Below are 16,347 nucleotides of genomic sequence, written 5' to 3' on the forward strand. Positions count from 1 at the left end.
AAGAAGTCATCGGAAAGTCCAGTGACTCCTTTGGTAACGGACACTTCGTCCTCTTTCCTGCCCCCCGACCAGCCCCCACGATTCGCGCCTTCCCCTGCGGGGGGGGTAGCGGAGTCCTTCTCCTCTCTCGATCCGTCGAGTGTGGAGGAGGGCGCCTGCTACCCGGACGTCCAGCGACTGTTGCTTCCGCAGGTGTGCCATCAGCGAAGGACGACCTGGGACAGGTGTGGGAGTCGCTGGGACTGCAGGGAGTGCCGAGCATACAGGGGTTGATTCAGCGGTTGGCGAGGTCGGCAGTGGTCACTCATGGTACGGTAACCACTACAACAACCACAATCTCGACACCAGCATATGAGATGCCACCGCACCTGGTGTACACACCACATGTCATGTCGGTAACACCCACGGCTGCAATCCAGAACCAATTCCTGCCGTGCCAAAGAGGACGGTGCCACCGCCACCTGGGTTCTTTGTATTGCCGACCCCGGACTTCCGCTGCCCCAACCCCCTGGACCTGCCGCCAGTGCCGAGGATGACGGTAGCTGCCGACAGGACGCCTGGCTCTCCTGTGGTACCTGCCGTGCCTGCCGTACCTGTTGCTGTCCCAGCCGCTCATTCCCTTTCAGATCAGGTGCCGGCTGCTCATTCACTTTCAGATGTTCCTGCCGTTCCTGCTGTTCCTGTTGTTCCTGCTGTTGGTGGTGCTGTCACAGTCTCAGGTCTTTCCGGACAGGTGCAGTCGGGCCCTGTTGCTTCGGCAACTGCCCCGGCTCCCTCCTGGATGGAAGACCTGACGTCTGTCCTGCGGAGCCTGGCGAAGAAGAAGAGGAAGAGGAAGAAGGTGTCGTCGTCATCTTCGTCGTCTTCTTCGTCGTCTGCTGCCTCTCCTTCCCCTTCGACTTCTAAGGCCAAACAGCCGAAGAAGAAGAAGGTTGCCTCCTCCCCCCCTAAGAAGACTCCTTCGGGATCTTCTAAGGGCCCGGCTCGCTCAGGCGAGCTGGGGAGCTCTTCTGCTGGTCCTCCTGTTCCTTCGGGAACGGGGCCCGTCGCTTCTTCTGCAAAGAAGAAGTCGACGGGGACCAGAGGTGCACCAGCCTCGGCTGGTGCGTCCTCACCTGGTGCTAGCGGTTCTGCCGCTAAACCAGGTTCCGTCTCGGCCGCTTCTCGTTCGCGAGAAGCACCGAGTGGACGCTCTTCCAAGAAGACCGTCCAGCCAAAGTTTTGACGCCCGAGCTCGCTCGCCGTCAAGACAGCGGCGCCGGAGCAGAAGCCTGCGAGAGTCGTGCACACGACTCTCGCCAGGCCAGTGGACGCTCTCGCAGCGATCAACTGGCTGCTCGGGCTGACGTGACGGTCGCTGACCAGCCACGGGTTGAGGCGAGGAAGGAGTCCCCGCGGCCGCCGGTACCAGCCACGGCTGGTACCAGCGGCTTGACGCGCCTATTCTAATATTAAGCCCGAGCTCGCTCGCCGTCAAGACAGCGGCGCGGAGCAGAAGACTGGCGAGAGTCGTGCACACGACTCTCGCCAGGCCAGTGGACGCTCTCGCAGCGATCAACTGGCTGCTCGGGCTGACGTGACGGTCGCTGACCAGCCACGGGTTGAGGCGAGGAAGGAGTCCCCGCGGCCGACGGTACCAGCCACGGCTGGTACCAGCGACTCGACGCGCCGAGAGGACGCTGGCCGGTCTCGACGCGACAGAGAGCCTAGCAGGTCACCCGTCCGCCGCTCCCGATGGGACCGGGCGGAGACGGTGACCAGCGGCAGCTCGCCTGACGCTAGAGATCGGTCTCGACGTTCTCAGCCGAGCCAATCGCCCCAGGCGAGCGGTAAGGCTAGGCCTGCTGCTCGACCGTCACCGCGGGTTGACGATCAGCAGCAGCCCTCCACGCACGCTGGTCCTGCCAGCGAGCGAGGGGGGAGCGTCAGGTCTGCCTCTCCCGTACCTTCAACCTCCTCGGGCTATACCGGGAGGAGCGAGGTACCGAGGAGCGATCACGAGAGGTACGCCGCTCGTGACCCAGCTATGACGCCGTATGGACCAGGCACGGTTCCAGGACCGACCAGGACATACGCGCAAGTAGCTGAAGGCGACCGTCAGGGGTCTGCCGCTGTTCCTCCTTCTGAAGGAGGAGTATCTCGGGATCTGTTCTTGTTGGAGGGACTGGACGGTCCTACTCCGCAAGACACGGTTACTCCCGAGATACAGAGGAATTTGCAGAAGTCATTAAGCTGATTCGTCAGCATAATGACCTTGCGGAAGGATTGCCGCTCCCACCAGCAGAGCCCACGTCTCTGCTCGAGTCGTTTTGGGGCCCGAGAGGGAACCCAAACCGACGGTGGGTCTGCCGCGATCGGAACTTGCCGATTCTGTCTCGAACCAGAGTCTCTCGTCTCCGGACAAGAAGGCTCTCTCAGTTCTGGCCGGTCGATCAAGCTACTTCCACCTCCTCTACTGCGACAGCGGCGTTTCTACGTGTCTTCGGACACCGTATTTGAATACTCCTTCGGTCCTCCTGAGAGGTTTCGACCTCGACGAGGACTGGAATGAGTCGGAGGACGGTATCGGCTCTCTCCTGTCAGGTGTCGATCAGCCCCACCCAGACGACGTTCACAGTGGCGGCAGACCCTTACCTACAGTGAGAGTTCATAACCCTCCGCGGGAAAACGTTTTCTCCTGACGATACGTTTTCCCAGACTCTGAGAGGCCATCGCCGCAAGGCGATGGCTGTTCCTACTCTTCTCCGACTGCTAGTTCCACTGGGAAGGCGAGCGAGTATCCAATTCCTCCCCCATTTCCCTCTCTCCTTACGGTTACGAGGGAAAGGGGAGGGATCCTACAGAGATTTCTCTGTAGGATCCCACGTTCGGGACTGCGCTACCGGGGGGTGGGACCTTCGGGTCTACCTGACGTAAGCCCCGGTCGTTGAGGAGGAATCCTGCCCCATTCTCGATTTCTACGGGAATCGAGAGGACCACCAGCCGATATCGTTTGGCGAATTCGGTGGGGGTTTCGCAGACTGCTTAGAATTCTACGGAATTTCTAACGCATTCAGTGTTCGAGTTTTACGATCTCCAAACACTTAGGCGAGACCACGGTCCAAAGTGAGCGAGACGAGAATCCCCGATATACGATAATCGGGAACCTCGCCTATGCTCGAATTCCTGGAATTTCTAGCATTGGGTTAAGAAGACTGCTGCTGAAGAAACTATCTCACAGTAGGCGACCAACCTGGACTAGAGAAGATCAGACGGGAATATCCAGTTTGGCTTGAACTATCGTCTTAGTATTCTGTTCACCATTGAAGCTTTCCTTCGAGGAAGACTTCTCCTTCACTCTCTTTGATAGAGATCGAAGGTGGTCGATCTCCAATCCTTATTTTGTTTTCTTGAAGGAAAGAATTTAGGATGGAGATCGTTGTTCAGAATCCTACAAATATACTACGTATATTAACCTCGCGACATGATTCTACTAAGCAGTTGAATTGTCCGAGGGGTAGGCGCATATCCTAGTGAAACTACGGATTGCGACTTATAAGAGAAGTATTCTAATTGAACTGCAACTCGGGGTTGCCTGCAACCTCCCAGGAGTTTTCAGTTTCAATTTTTATATACTTATGGTTTTGTCACGACAACACCATTTCAACTGTTATATTTACCGAAATTCGTTTCGCCTAAATATAATTGCTCGAGCATATCTTTTATGCTCGGTAGTTCTAGCCGAACGCATTCCTTCGTGGAATATGGATTACCTGGCAACTCAGGATGACGAGTCAGCGAGAGCTCAGGCTCAACTACTGCGTATTGAACTGCCTGATAGCAGCTCAGTATCAGCTGGGCCTCCGATATGCACGGTCATGTATGTCTCTCTGCCCTGCTTTGATTGACTACCGAACCGTATCTCTGCCCAACAATCATGGACTTAGGTCTCTGATTAACGGGGATTCTCGCAATAATGAAGGACCCATCTACTGCTGTGACGCTAGATTCCATCGCCTTCGACATTGCGAGAATTTTCAACAGAGATATCTCTTGGACTCTTTTCATCTTTCTGTTTACCGCACGGTAACAGAAGTCTGTACAAGTCTCCCGCTGCATCGCACTGCGATAATGCGAATGATTTTGCAGACATCTGAGTTTGTCTTCAAAATATCTCGTATTCGTAGGTATACAATTGTTCATTGTTCAACCCGAATTACGAGATGTGTCAGAAGACATTGCCAACTCTCCGACCTGACAGCTCTACTTCCAAATGTTCAGCCCATGAGAAGCAGTTCTTCAGGCGGCTTTCCCCTGTGTTTTCATTACTGAAGAACGCCCCGCTTTCATTGCAACTACGACTTCTCACCGGACAGCAATGAAATAGCGGTTAGCGTTTTCAGTCATTTGTAAGCACAGGTTATGAATCTTGAGAATCCTTCTCTCGATTCGTCTGTGAAGACGTAGGTTGCATTCAATATCTACCTTCGTCTTCAACGGTACATAGTGTTGTTTCTCCTTAGCTGAGATTCAACAACCATGAGATGTTTTACCTTCAGGGACCTCGGTCTCTAGAAGGCAATTGACTTTCGCCTGTTGGGCACATGCCTTAAGAGAATCATCACCTCGCTGTCCGGCATTGGTGACAAACAAATACATTATTTGTTTGGTCTCTCGGCATAACCCTTTAAAGGCGAAGGTCACGTGACTTACTCGGATGCTTTGACAACTTGCCTCCTACCGAACGCAGTCAGTCGGCAGCTGTCAGAACGGCCGAGTCAGTTACGAACTACGCTGTTGACTTAGTTCGGTTGTTACAGAGCAATCATTACTTCGTTTAATAGCTTGTCACAGTACCCATACCATTGACACCCACCATGGAGTGTCGGTGTCCTATCCACTACCGAGAACTTCGCTGCATGGGGATAGGAGGATGCGAGAGACTTCGTTGCTAACGGACAGACCGGTATGGGTACTGGACATCACCGAAGTAGAGAAGAGGGATAGGTCATGCGACTATTTCCTTCTTTTCCTCTGAGGATCTGCATGACTTCTCCTGCGAAGTCAAGCATCCAGGGGATGGGGATCCGTGACGCTCGATTTCGTACCGAACTTCGTAGCGAAGACTCAGAACCCTTCGGTCCCTGACGATTGGTTCGAGTCGTTCACAATCCCCTCCCTAATGGACTTCACCGCCTTCGATGCGAAGAGATGCTGCCTTGTCCGCAAGAACTTCTCCTCGGCGCAGGTACTGAAGGCAGGGGTCTGGTCCAACCAGACCACATGCCCTTCCTTCTACCTTCGGGATATTGCCCACAGGTCCTTGGATCTTTTTCCTTGGGACCCGTGGTGGCTGCTCAACACGTTGTGTAGCGAACCCAGACCCTTGCAGGCTGAACAGCATCGAGTCCTGGTGTGACCGTAAGAATGGATGGTGAATGAGAGTGTGACTGGCTCCTCTTCCCATCTCTTTTTCTTCCCCTCTACCTGTGGTTAGAGGGACACGGTCGTCACCCTGCTGGATAAGGACAAGATGCAGGTGAGCTACTTAACATAGCCCCATCCTATCCCTTTCACTAGGGATAGGAGCGTATTATCCACCACTTCCTCCAACAAGGGGAGGAAGTGGATGCCAGCTTGAGACAACCCATACTTTATGTTGCCTCTTGCAAACAGGAACAAGTTCTTGCTTGCTGGTACGAAGATACGCTTGCCTCTCTCTTAGTACTCGGCCCAGAGGTCTGACCATTGATCCTGCGGTGCACACCCCGATCAATCGGACAGAGGCTTGGATCCCTCCCTCGCTCTTACGACCAGGGAGGCATTCCAGGGATGGACGAACACCAGTCTGTTCATCAAAAGACTCAGATTCCTCCCACCAAGAAGTGAGTCTTCCTATTGTTAAAGGACCGAGGGTTTGTATTACGTATCGGAACAAATGACAATTTGTCGAAAATTGCATTTTTCCTAACTATACAAACCTGAGGTCCTTTACATATAGTCCCTCCTCATGCCACCCCTCACTCTGCGTATTTTGCATGGGCCAAAAGCAAAAGTGATTTGTTTACCTCCCAGTCGCGCGGCGCGCGACGATCGGACAAGCAGTTAACTACCGTTCTCCCCTTGTTCGAAGCTTACGACCGTTCCAGCTGCCGCTAGCTACTTCCTATTGTTAAAGGACCTCAGGTTTGTATAGTTAGGAAAAATGCAATTTTCGACAAATTGTCATTTTACTTATGCTGTAACAGATTGTGGATGTCAAATACTGTATGTAGAGTCAACTTTAAAGACACTACCCATTTCATCATGAAGGTTTAGTCTGTTATGGAGCTTGCAGATCTCCAGGGTGAATATAACCAACCACTAATCTCCCTGCTATGTGCAGTAAAGACTCAAGCAAGCAATTTTTTAAAGAAATTTTTGATCAAATAGGCATTCGCTAAACAATCACTCTCCTCCTTTTCCAGTTAGAGTTAATGGACTCATTGAGTTTTCTTCTTAAGTGTAGTTTTCCCACCAATGCAGAACTGATGCATCCTTTTGGGTAAGGGTGAGGGTAATAATATACACAATTTCATAAGACATTTTCAGATGATTTTCGTATGACAAATACTCCTGCAGATCATAAACCACACTCCACTCTTTGGAGCATGTAAATTGTGAAAACATGCAAATAGTGGTAGGTGCATGAAGGGAAAGTTGATAAAGCTGTAGCTCAGGCCACTACCTGGTTCCAAGTCTAGGTAGTTTTTCTTGACATCTTTCCACCTTTGGTATAAGTGACACTTTTATATCATACTTTGATAAATGTTTATATAATTTTCTTCTTTCCCCTACATAGCAAGAATCTGGCATTCTGGAAAAATATGTATTTTTTTCAGGCTCTTTGCATTCAACGGGCAAAACTGGATGGTTCCGAGCAACAAATAGTAGTTTCCGCTGAAGTATTTCACCCGGATGGGGTAGCTGTGGATTGGATTGCCAGAAATCTGTATTGGACTGATACTGGACCTGATCGGATTGAAGTAGCAAGGCTTAATGGTACTTCTCGTAAGGTAATGAAAAGTATGAATAAATAAATTTGTAGTGTTAAAATATAAAGTGAAAATCAGTTGATTCAGAGAGTGCTTGAAAACCTTGAGGGTAAGGAGTGCATAATATCTCAGGAGGTTGGTATTTAGTATGGTTGTTATACATTTTATAGTCAGGCTGAGTTCTGCACACCTTTCACCATTAAGTTTTGATGGGTGATGAAGTATGCTTAAAGATTTATGTGAGTTTAAAGAAAGATTGGTGTATGTTTATACGTATATCCTCATTGCTACGTATTACTTCTAAAAAAAAATCTTTTCTTGCAAGTACAGTCTGGTCCCAAATTATGCGTGTTCGAATTGGGCGATTCCCCTTTTATGTGGTCGCCAATTCTCAAAAATAGATTTTCTCTATCTGTGAAGCTGTTCAAAGTCTGCAAGTCACGTGCCGCAAAACGTATCAAATCTATTGTCTTTTCAAGTATTTTAGATGTGGGGGGTTTGCTGGTATCTGAGAGAAGGGGTGGGGGGAATGGTTGGAGGAAAAAAGCTATTATGTATTCCTCCAAGGGGGAATGCGAGAGAAAGTTTTCCCGCTCAGCCATTAACTAAGACGGAAGGCTCTGCCTCACGCATTCTGACGTCATTGCGCTGTGTGTATGAATGATTGGTATATCATCATCATCATCACCATACGTATTATTCAGATCTGTCGAAGTGTATTCTGATCATCCGCATCGTGTATGCATCTGCCTAGAGGTCGAAGAGGGAGACCTATTTTCTTGAAACTAAAAAGCTTGCCCTTAAGTTAAAGACGAAGGAAGGAGCAACTTTCATTTTGGCAGCAGTCGACAACTTCAACTCCGTCTTTGCTGAACATGAAGTAAGAATTTTTTTTCTAGGTTAACTTGTTTTGACAAACTTTTGGCATTTGATCATTTGTTTTTTTCTATTGTTGAAATAGCGTTTGATGAAATTGACTAGTAAAAGTGATTAACAGAGAGAGAGAGAGAGAGAGAGAGAGAGAGAGAGAGAGAGAGAGAGAGAGAGAGAGAGAGAGAGAATCGTTCGATCTAATGTTTAATTTTGAATTTTTATCATTTCTTTTTAAGAAATTGTAATTTCATATCAAATTTTGAATTTTCATCAGTTCTTTTTTTATTGTAGAATGAATTTATATGAAAACGATTACATAGTGAACGTGCAAGACAAAGAAACTGAGCCAGTCACTCGTAACCAAGTTTGTTAGGCCTAATGGCAGTGAAGACACACATGATCTGCCAGTACCCGTAACGGTTCACAAAGCCTTCCTTCGGCAGATGAACTCTTCACGGAGGATGAAATAGAGGAGTTCGAGGGTTTTTTTTGGCAGAGGATAGGTAGAGGAAATTCCATCAAAAAGGTTTTTTTAAAGGAAATGACTGTATCGTACAGTACACTTGCACCCAATGGTGGCATTGTTTACATGTGGGAGTTTTCACCATCCTGCGTGTAATTTTAAACTTTTTCAAGTTGTTAAAACCTTTTTAATATTTTATTTATCCACAAGAACAATTTCATATTAGAAAAAATTACAGTAAAGTACATAGAAGGTATTGGAAATGGGGAGCATAAAAAATTTTGACTGGGTAAGTTGCTGTTTGCCTGTGTTTCGAAATCTGCAAATTTCCAATTCTGCAAGGCCGTGGGATGACCAAATTCTTCGCATAATTGGGAACCGTTCTGTATTCTGTATTTGTACATTAATTTTTAGAAATTGATATTCAGTATAAAACAACCCCAGTAAGGTTGTGCTGATGGCTGTATGTCAGATTGGCTCAGAGGTCTGGATAAACTAATCCTTCAGAATAATAATAATGTATGTCAGATTAAAGTGATTGCTCTTGTTAAACTAATTTATAATAATTCTGTTGATGTGACTGTCATTATAAACATGAACTGTAACTAAGTTTTTATTTTTTATTTTTAAATGTCATGTTGATTGAAGTAATTTTCCAAAAAGGAAACAGACCCTGCTAATTATATATTTTAGTTTAGCTGCTTGCCTAACATTTTGTTAATTCATGCAGTAATCTTAGCCGTGTCAAATATTGTATATAATAAGTTTCAGAAAGTGCAGTAAGCAATTTTGCTTTAATCATTGCCCTGAAGAAAGTGTAGATATAAAATTAAAAGTTTTTTTCATCCTATGTATCAGATCATCATTGCTGAAAACTTAGATGAACCCCGAGCTATAACTGTTGATCCTGATGGTGGACTGATGTTCTGGACTGACTGGGGTAAAAAGCCTAAGATTGAAAGAGCTGCGTTAGATGGTTCTCTTCGTAGGGTTATAATTGACTCTGGACTTGTGTGGCCCAATGGTGTTGCCATTGACTTTGCCCTAAGAAAGATCTATTGGTGTGATGCCAAAACAGACAAAATTGAAGTAAGTATGATGTTACACAAAATAATCCTTTCATTTGTATATATACTAATGCAAGCTATTTCATTTACTTTTGCCTTAATCTGCTGGTTTGATGAAACGTGCACCCTTTGAAATTGGAAAGAATTTCTAGAAACTGATTGACTGATGTTGTTTAAATATAGGGTTCACCACCTTATTAGAGATGTGATTACTTCTGAGAGTCGTGTTGAAATTGTATTTATACGGAATGATATATCATCCTTTACATCTCTGGTTTTCTTCTTTGTAAGAAGACCTGTCTTAATTAATTTATATTCTTCAACCAGTGAACAAGTTCATATTGTAAGGCTGATCTGAAGTGGGAGTGTCTATTTTGTTTTGTAATATTAACTGGATCATATTGTTAATTTATGGGATGATAAGGAAATGAGAAAGAGTATGAATAATAGTAACAAAAATATGTAGACGAGATGATGCTAGAACAGAGAAAGAGATCAGAATTGTAATTATGTTTAAAGCAGGAATTTATGTGAAGTCCATAAAGGTTTACAAATAAGGCAAGTGTCATATTGCCAGGGTGTGAAACTCAAAATTTTCACAAATGCATGTGGACTTAGACTAATGACCAAGTTGTGGAACAAGAGCTTACCATTACCACCAGTTTTAATTGTCCAGATTTTGTCAATTTCTTATATGTTTAAAGGGCAGTAAAAGCAGGGAGTATGATGGATTGCCATTTACAATTTGGAATTTGGTACATACAGTTACCCTCCCATCATTTTGCCAGTCTGAATAGTCCATAGCCAAGTACTGTATCCAAGAAATACAATTAGGTCAGTACATTTGATTCCAATACAATAGACTCCCATCATCCACCAGAAAGGCCAAATAGTATAGGTTATCAGAAGTAAAATAAAAGTTCCAGATGAACTAGCTATATGCTGATTGTTTAGACATTTTATTAGGTTCCACATCCTGGTCATAAGCTGCAACCATGTTTTAGGCTCTGTATGAATAGGTAATCAGGTTATAGGGAGCTCTATGCAGTCAGTTAATATGAAAGATACACTGTCAACTAATTAGATAAAGGAACACATTACCACATATGTTTAAATTCCTTATCAAAGTCAAAGTTAACTAATGAATGAACTCTCTTATTAATGAAAATTTATAAGCAACTGAAGGAAAATATATTATAAAGCAGTTTCTTGATAAGAAGGTGACAATCATATTAAGTTGTGTCCTTCCTTACAAGCATTTGCAAATCTTCAGAATTGTAAACAGGTCACACTAGAAGTCGTGCAGATTGGTATGTTATAGAAAAAAAGCTCTGTTGAATTGTTTAATGATTAGTGAAAAGTTTGTATACCATATAATATGAATAAGAATATTGCTTTAATGTAAATTTCAAAAGCAGGTTATGTAGTTATAAAGTGATTGCTATTACATAGAGAGATTAGAGGTTTTAGATGTATGCTGATAGCTACATATCCTCCTGAATGCCAAGAATTCAGAACAACACAGACAGTCAAACTTATCTTTTAAGTTATCATCGTCGTATGACATACATCAAGCATCAGACTCAAATCCTTAAAAATTTTGTCATTGTTCCCCTTACATTTCAGTTAATCATTTATTCAAGTTTTAAGGAGTTCTAGTACATATAGTATTAAATAATCTTGATGTATAGATTAATAAAAAAACTCTGAATCAGACCTATGACAGTTAATAGTGGTCAGGTTAAGCAATAATTATTGGTAATAGCTGTGTTTTTTCTAATGTTAACAAATGTGTAAGGTTGAAAAAGTGTAATTGGAAGTTAGAAGTTAAGCATACTATTGAAATATTTTGTAGGTCATTGTTACTTAAAAGTAAATTGTTTTAACAGATGGCATCTTTAGATGGCTCTGAGAGACGAGTGGTAGTGGGCGATCATCTGCCTCATGTCTTTGGCTTTTCACTTTTGGGTGACTCTCTCTACTGGACTGACTGGCAGCGCCGTAGCATTGAAAGGGTTAACAAATTGACTGGTGAGTATGGTCACCTCTTAAAATAACAGCACAAAAGAAGTTTTGTTCGTTTATTTGTTTAAGAAAGCTATCCATCTTACCATTGCCTGATAGTGAGTTTGCAAATCATGGAAGCTCCATTGCCACATAATGTGAAAGAATGCCTATTTGATGGTTGGCAGCAGAACACATGCGTGACCTCACTACTCCTATATTTAACCGTACTGTCAACACAGTTTCTTTTTGAACACTCGTAGCTGAACTTAGCATTCATTTTTAATATCTTTTTTTACACTAATTTATGTAGCTTAAATTTTCCGCTCATGCTTAAAAGTTTTTTTTAACTTTTTTATATATTGTTTTTCATTAGTAATAAGTGTTTTCAAATGCTTTTAGCTGTTTCAGGCCCCATTGTTAATGACAACCAGTGGTTTTCTATAGAGTAATAGTATTGCTTTTATTTGCTGTGCTTTCCCTGTTGTGTTGGGAACCCCCTGTAAGGTTATGTATTTTTGGCTTATTTTTTGTTTTGTTGTGATTCCCTGTCCCTGTGTTTTGGGATTTGTAGAGAATTAATTTAATAGGAGTGTAGAGTAGGGCAAGTTTCAGAAGCTGTGTTGATACTGTGTGATGTGGTCCACTGATCAGCAGTTTCTTAATGCCTAGAGGAGTGTTTACAAATATGTGCCAAGTCCTCAGTTTTTTAATGTCTATAATTTTGTTGAATGTTATATATTAAATTTATATACTAAATTAATGAATATGGCCAGTTGATGCAGAGACTGAAATAAGTGTGTGCTCTCTTGATACTTTGAGTATAATTTAAATTGCACTGAGTACATACATAGCATCTTTATAAAAAGTAATATACAGTATATGGAATTCCCTTACAGGTGGTCAGCGTGAAGTGATAATTGAGCATCTTCCAGATCTTATGGGTTTAAAAGCTGTGAATGTCAGTAAAAAGGATGGTTCCAATCCATGTGGGAAGGATAATGGAGGATGTTCACATCTCTGTCTTAACAGACCCACCAACTATACATGTGGATGTCCAATAGGTAAGATTGGTTGCTGCTGTAGCTATTATACTTTATTTTATATTTTAACATGAACTATAATTTACTTTGAGAACTCTTAATTTTCTATACCATAAATACAAGTTCACAACTGAATTTCTGTCACCCTTGACCAAAAACCTTCCCAGATTATACTGATGTTTCTGGAAAGCAGAAGTAATGAAATACTGTAGTAATTCACCAATGCACCTCTGGCTTACCGAAGAAAGAAATGAACATTCATTGTCAAGGAAGAACCTGTATAACATTAAATGAATGCCATGTTATCTCAGAACTAGAAAACTCAGGATACTGGATAAATTGGAAGAAAAAAAGGGCTTGAATAATTAATTAATAATTTGTGAATATTTTAAGATTGGTATATAGATATCTCAAGTATCAGATCCTTATGCTTCTTGTGTAGAAATGATTTTTCTTCCAGTTACTAGGTGTCACATTCAATTCAGGATATGCTTATGTATTGTTCATTAGTGTGTAATTCAAATGTATAATGTTTGCTCATACTTTGTGCAAGACATCTCTGATTTGTTAATTGCACACCTGTGTCCTTTAAGCACGGTGGAGTACTGTTAAATGTATGTGATGTCAAGTAAGATGAAATTCTCAATTTCAAGTATAGTAAGATGTGGGCAGCAATCAACACCATCCATGGCTGCATATTAGATTAATTAGGTAGCTGCAAAATTTCAAGAGCTCTCTTGTAATTTCAAGTGAATTAAAACAAACCCTGGTCTGTCTTATTTCTAGAAATGGAGTCTCGTGGTTTTTCTTGTCAGTTTTATGTCAGTTTTCAAAGTTTCAATAACATGCACATTTTCATGTTATGAATTTCCAAGTGCCACTCGGTAGTTTTCAGAATATTCATTACCTCCACCAACAAAATTGATTTAGGTTTTTTAAACTCAAGTCTGTCTTTGTGTCTGTACACAAGATTGTTAGAGTGCTGTTGTTGGATTTCTTTTAAGTTTGTTGAGGGTTGGATATGGGCAGAAATTTATTGAAGCGTTAATGAAATATATTGATTGGAATATTTGTAAAATATATGTCTACCAAGGTCTGTGTTTTCTGGAAATTGGAGTCTCTAACTTTAAAGAATATTTGAATAAACTTGTGAATAAAAGATATATGCATATGGAGACAGATTTTGTTGATACTGTTAGAAATAATTCCTTTTTTTGGTATTTCAGTGGATTACTGGTGGATTACTGGTAACAGTAATCCAAGCTATCCTATTCTGTTTTTATGGGGAACTAATATGACAGTGAAATAACATTTTTACCTTATTTCAGGATATGAACTTACACAAGATGAGAAACAATGTGTGGTTCCAGAGGCATTTCTCCTGTACACTCGCAAAGAAGATATTCGCCGCATTTCTCTCCTGACAAGCCATAATGTTCCCATTCCTGTAACAGGCATTCAAGAAGCAATGTAAGTAAAATTTTATGAGTGTATGCAATTTCACACTGTGACAATACCGTTAATTTATATTTCTTGTGTTTTAGTCCACCTACAGCTTCCTTTCCAGATGCTGTTAAGTTATTAGATATGTGTGTTCTTTTTATTTTTAGGTGCTTGTATCAGGATTATTATTGTAGTAAACATTCTTTTTGCATTTTTTTATTTTTTATGAAATATGTTTATTAGATCCTTAAATTTGTCAAGTTTACAGCGAGATGAGTTCATCATTAAATGATAAGATAATGCTAGGAATTAATTGTTATGTAAAATAATTGGTCAGAATTGTCAGACATTATGTGGAAGCTGTGATTTTGCATTTTTTATTTTCCGTTATATGTAATTTGAAATCAGATTGTTGAGTGTGTGTACATATTCACTGTGTAGCTCATATTCCTACTCTTGATGTACCATATAAACCAACTTTTTTCCACATGACATGACTGTTCTTTTAAATGTTTGAAATTAGATTATGATCATTTAAGGTTTTGAAAATGACGATTATTTTCTAAATTGGTTTTAGATTAAGAATTTTCTGTGATGAGTAATGCCTTTCTTGCAATTGCATCTGCAGAAGATTGTTCTTCAAGGCTGATCTAGTAGCGTATAAATTGTTAAAAAAAATTTAGATTCCTTTTGTTTCTGCTCACTGAATAGGTGATACTAGTGTTTAGCGTGAAGAGAAAAATGTTAGTATGTTGTAGATATTTTAAAGCAATGGATTTTTCAGTGTTATGTTAATTATAAATTATATTATCATCTCTTCAAGGACTTGTTTTTATTGAGGGCTGCATTCCAATTCATATTTAGTGAACTTGAGAATTATAAGGGTTTGCCTTTTGATCTTTCAAGTTGTGTAGCATTTTTTGCGCAAAACTTGATTATTGCTTGCCCAGTTTTATATAAGATAGTTTTCTTTTGTGATAGAAAGAAATTACATAATGAATTTGTAGAAGATAGAAAGATTGCTACTTGAAGAATTTGGAATAAGAATTAAATTTAGCTTTAGCAAATTTTCAAAACTTATTCTGTATCATTGACAACAGCTGTCTGTATCATTGACAACATAGCAAATTTTTAAAACTGATTCTGTATCATTGACAACAGCTGCTGATAGTGCTAGGTTATATGTCTCAGTCATTTGATTTGCTCTAGTTGATGATGAGTATTGAGTAATTTAGCCAGCACTGAGTCTCATACACTTGCCCAAAGGGAAGTTCTTAAAGGTCACTAAAACTAAAGTAAGCTTCAATGGACATCAGGTCTGGAAGGGACCAAAGAGAACAGTTTAAATGTCAAGCCAAAAAAGGATGCAGTTGAGGCTGAAAAAGATGGCCACAGGTATCCATTCCTAAGCACACAAAGGACATGATCTTTAGTGGAAAATGGTCTTCATTGTCACGCAGCAAACTTAAATAATAAAACTGAAGGTTCTTCACAGTAACGTGTTACTTATAAAAGAAGGGAGATCAACAAAAATTGAGACAGAAAACAGAAGGATATGTAACAAAGAGGAGGCTAAACTTAGACTAAAAGTATTATAATTTGAAGTAGCAGAGTAATTTACATTTATTAAGTATCAGAGTAATTTACATTTATATTCTCATATTTTTTAGTGAGAATTCAGATGGAAATAGTATTTTGGAATGTTTATTATGTACAGTTTTGTTGTATAGAAATGAGAGCTTGAAATAAAATCCCCCGTTGGAGGTAGTACTGTCAGTGCACCTCAAGCGGTGCACCGTAGGCGTTACTTAAGGTTCTTTGCTGCAACCCCTTTTGTTTCTTTTACTGTACCTCCTTTCATATTCTCTTTATTTCCATCTTACTCTCCACTCTTTTCTAACAATTGATTCATAGTGCAACTGCGAGGTTTTCCTCCTGTTACACCTGTCAAAGCTTTAACTGTCAATTTCCGTTTCAGCACTGAAATACCTTGTATGTCCCAGTGCTTGGCCTTTGGCCTAAATTCTATATTCAATTCCGTCAATTGAAATAAAGTCTGAATTTCTTATTTTTACATTAGAACAGTGAAGTTTATGGCAAAATTATGTTTTGCTTTGCATTGAGAATGACAAATAGAACACAGTAACCTTCATGTTAGTCTTTTGGTATTATGAATATTTGATGTAATTTCTTGTTTAATTTTTTTGAGTCAAAATATAATTTGGAGGTGTTTTTGCTGGCAGGTCTTTCACTATTTGTCTCCTGAAATACCTGGGTTGAGGGAATTTTTACTCTCTTTGAAATTATAAACAACCAACTTTAAAATGTTAAATAATTTGTAGTTTCTATGAGAAGATTTTTGGCAGGAAGACACTATATTAGCCTTGGTAAACCTTTAGTATACATTAGTGAATGTGAAAAATATTTTCCTATTTTTAGTT

General features: G+C 41.5%; 1 protein-coding gene across 1 annotated transcript in view; it reads left to right on the forward strand.

Annotated features, from left to right (window-relative positions):
* LOC135209032 (low-density lipoprotein receptor-related protein 6-like) overlaps positions 1 to 16,347 on the forward strand; it is a 94,329-nt gene that overhangs the window by 48,056 nt on the left and 29,926 nt on the right. Inside the window, exons 9-13 of the mRNA XM_064241575.1 lie at positions 6,861 to 7,034; positions 9,208 to 9,438; positions 11,306 to 11,447; positions 12,320 to 12,484; positions 13,792 to 13,933. Of these exons, the coding sequence (XP_064097645.1) occupies positions 6,861 to 7,034; positions 9,208 to 9,438; positions 11,306 to 11,447; positions 12,320 to 12,484; positions 13,792 to 13,933 (854 nt within the window). The remainder of the gene's footprint in view (positions 1 to 6,860; positions 7,035 to 9,207; positions 9,439 to 11,305; positions 11,448 to 12,319; positions 12,485 to 13,791; positions 13,934 to 16,347) is intronic.

This window comes from Macrobrachium nipponense, chromosome 37 (assembly GCF_015104395.2).
Source record: "Macrobrachium nipponense isolate FS-2020 chromosome 37, ASM1510439v2, whole genome shotgun sequence".
Taxonomy (NCBI): domain Eukaryota; kingdom Metazoa; phylum Arthropoda; class Malacostraca; order Decapoda; family Palaemonidae; genus Macrobrachium; species Macrobrachium nipponense.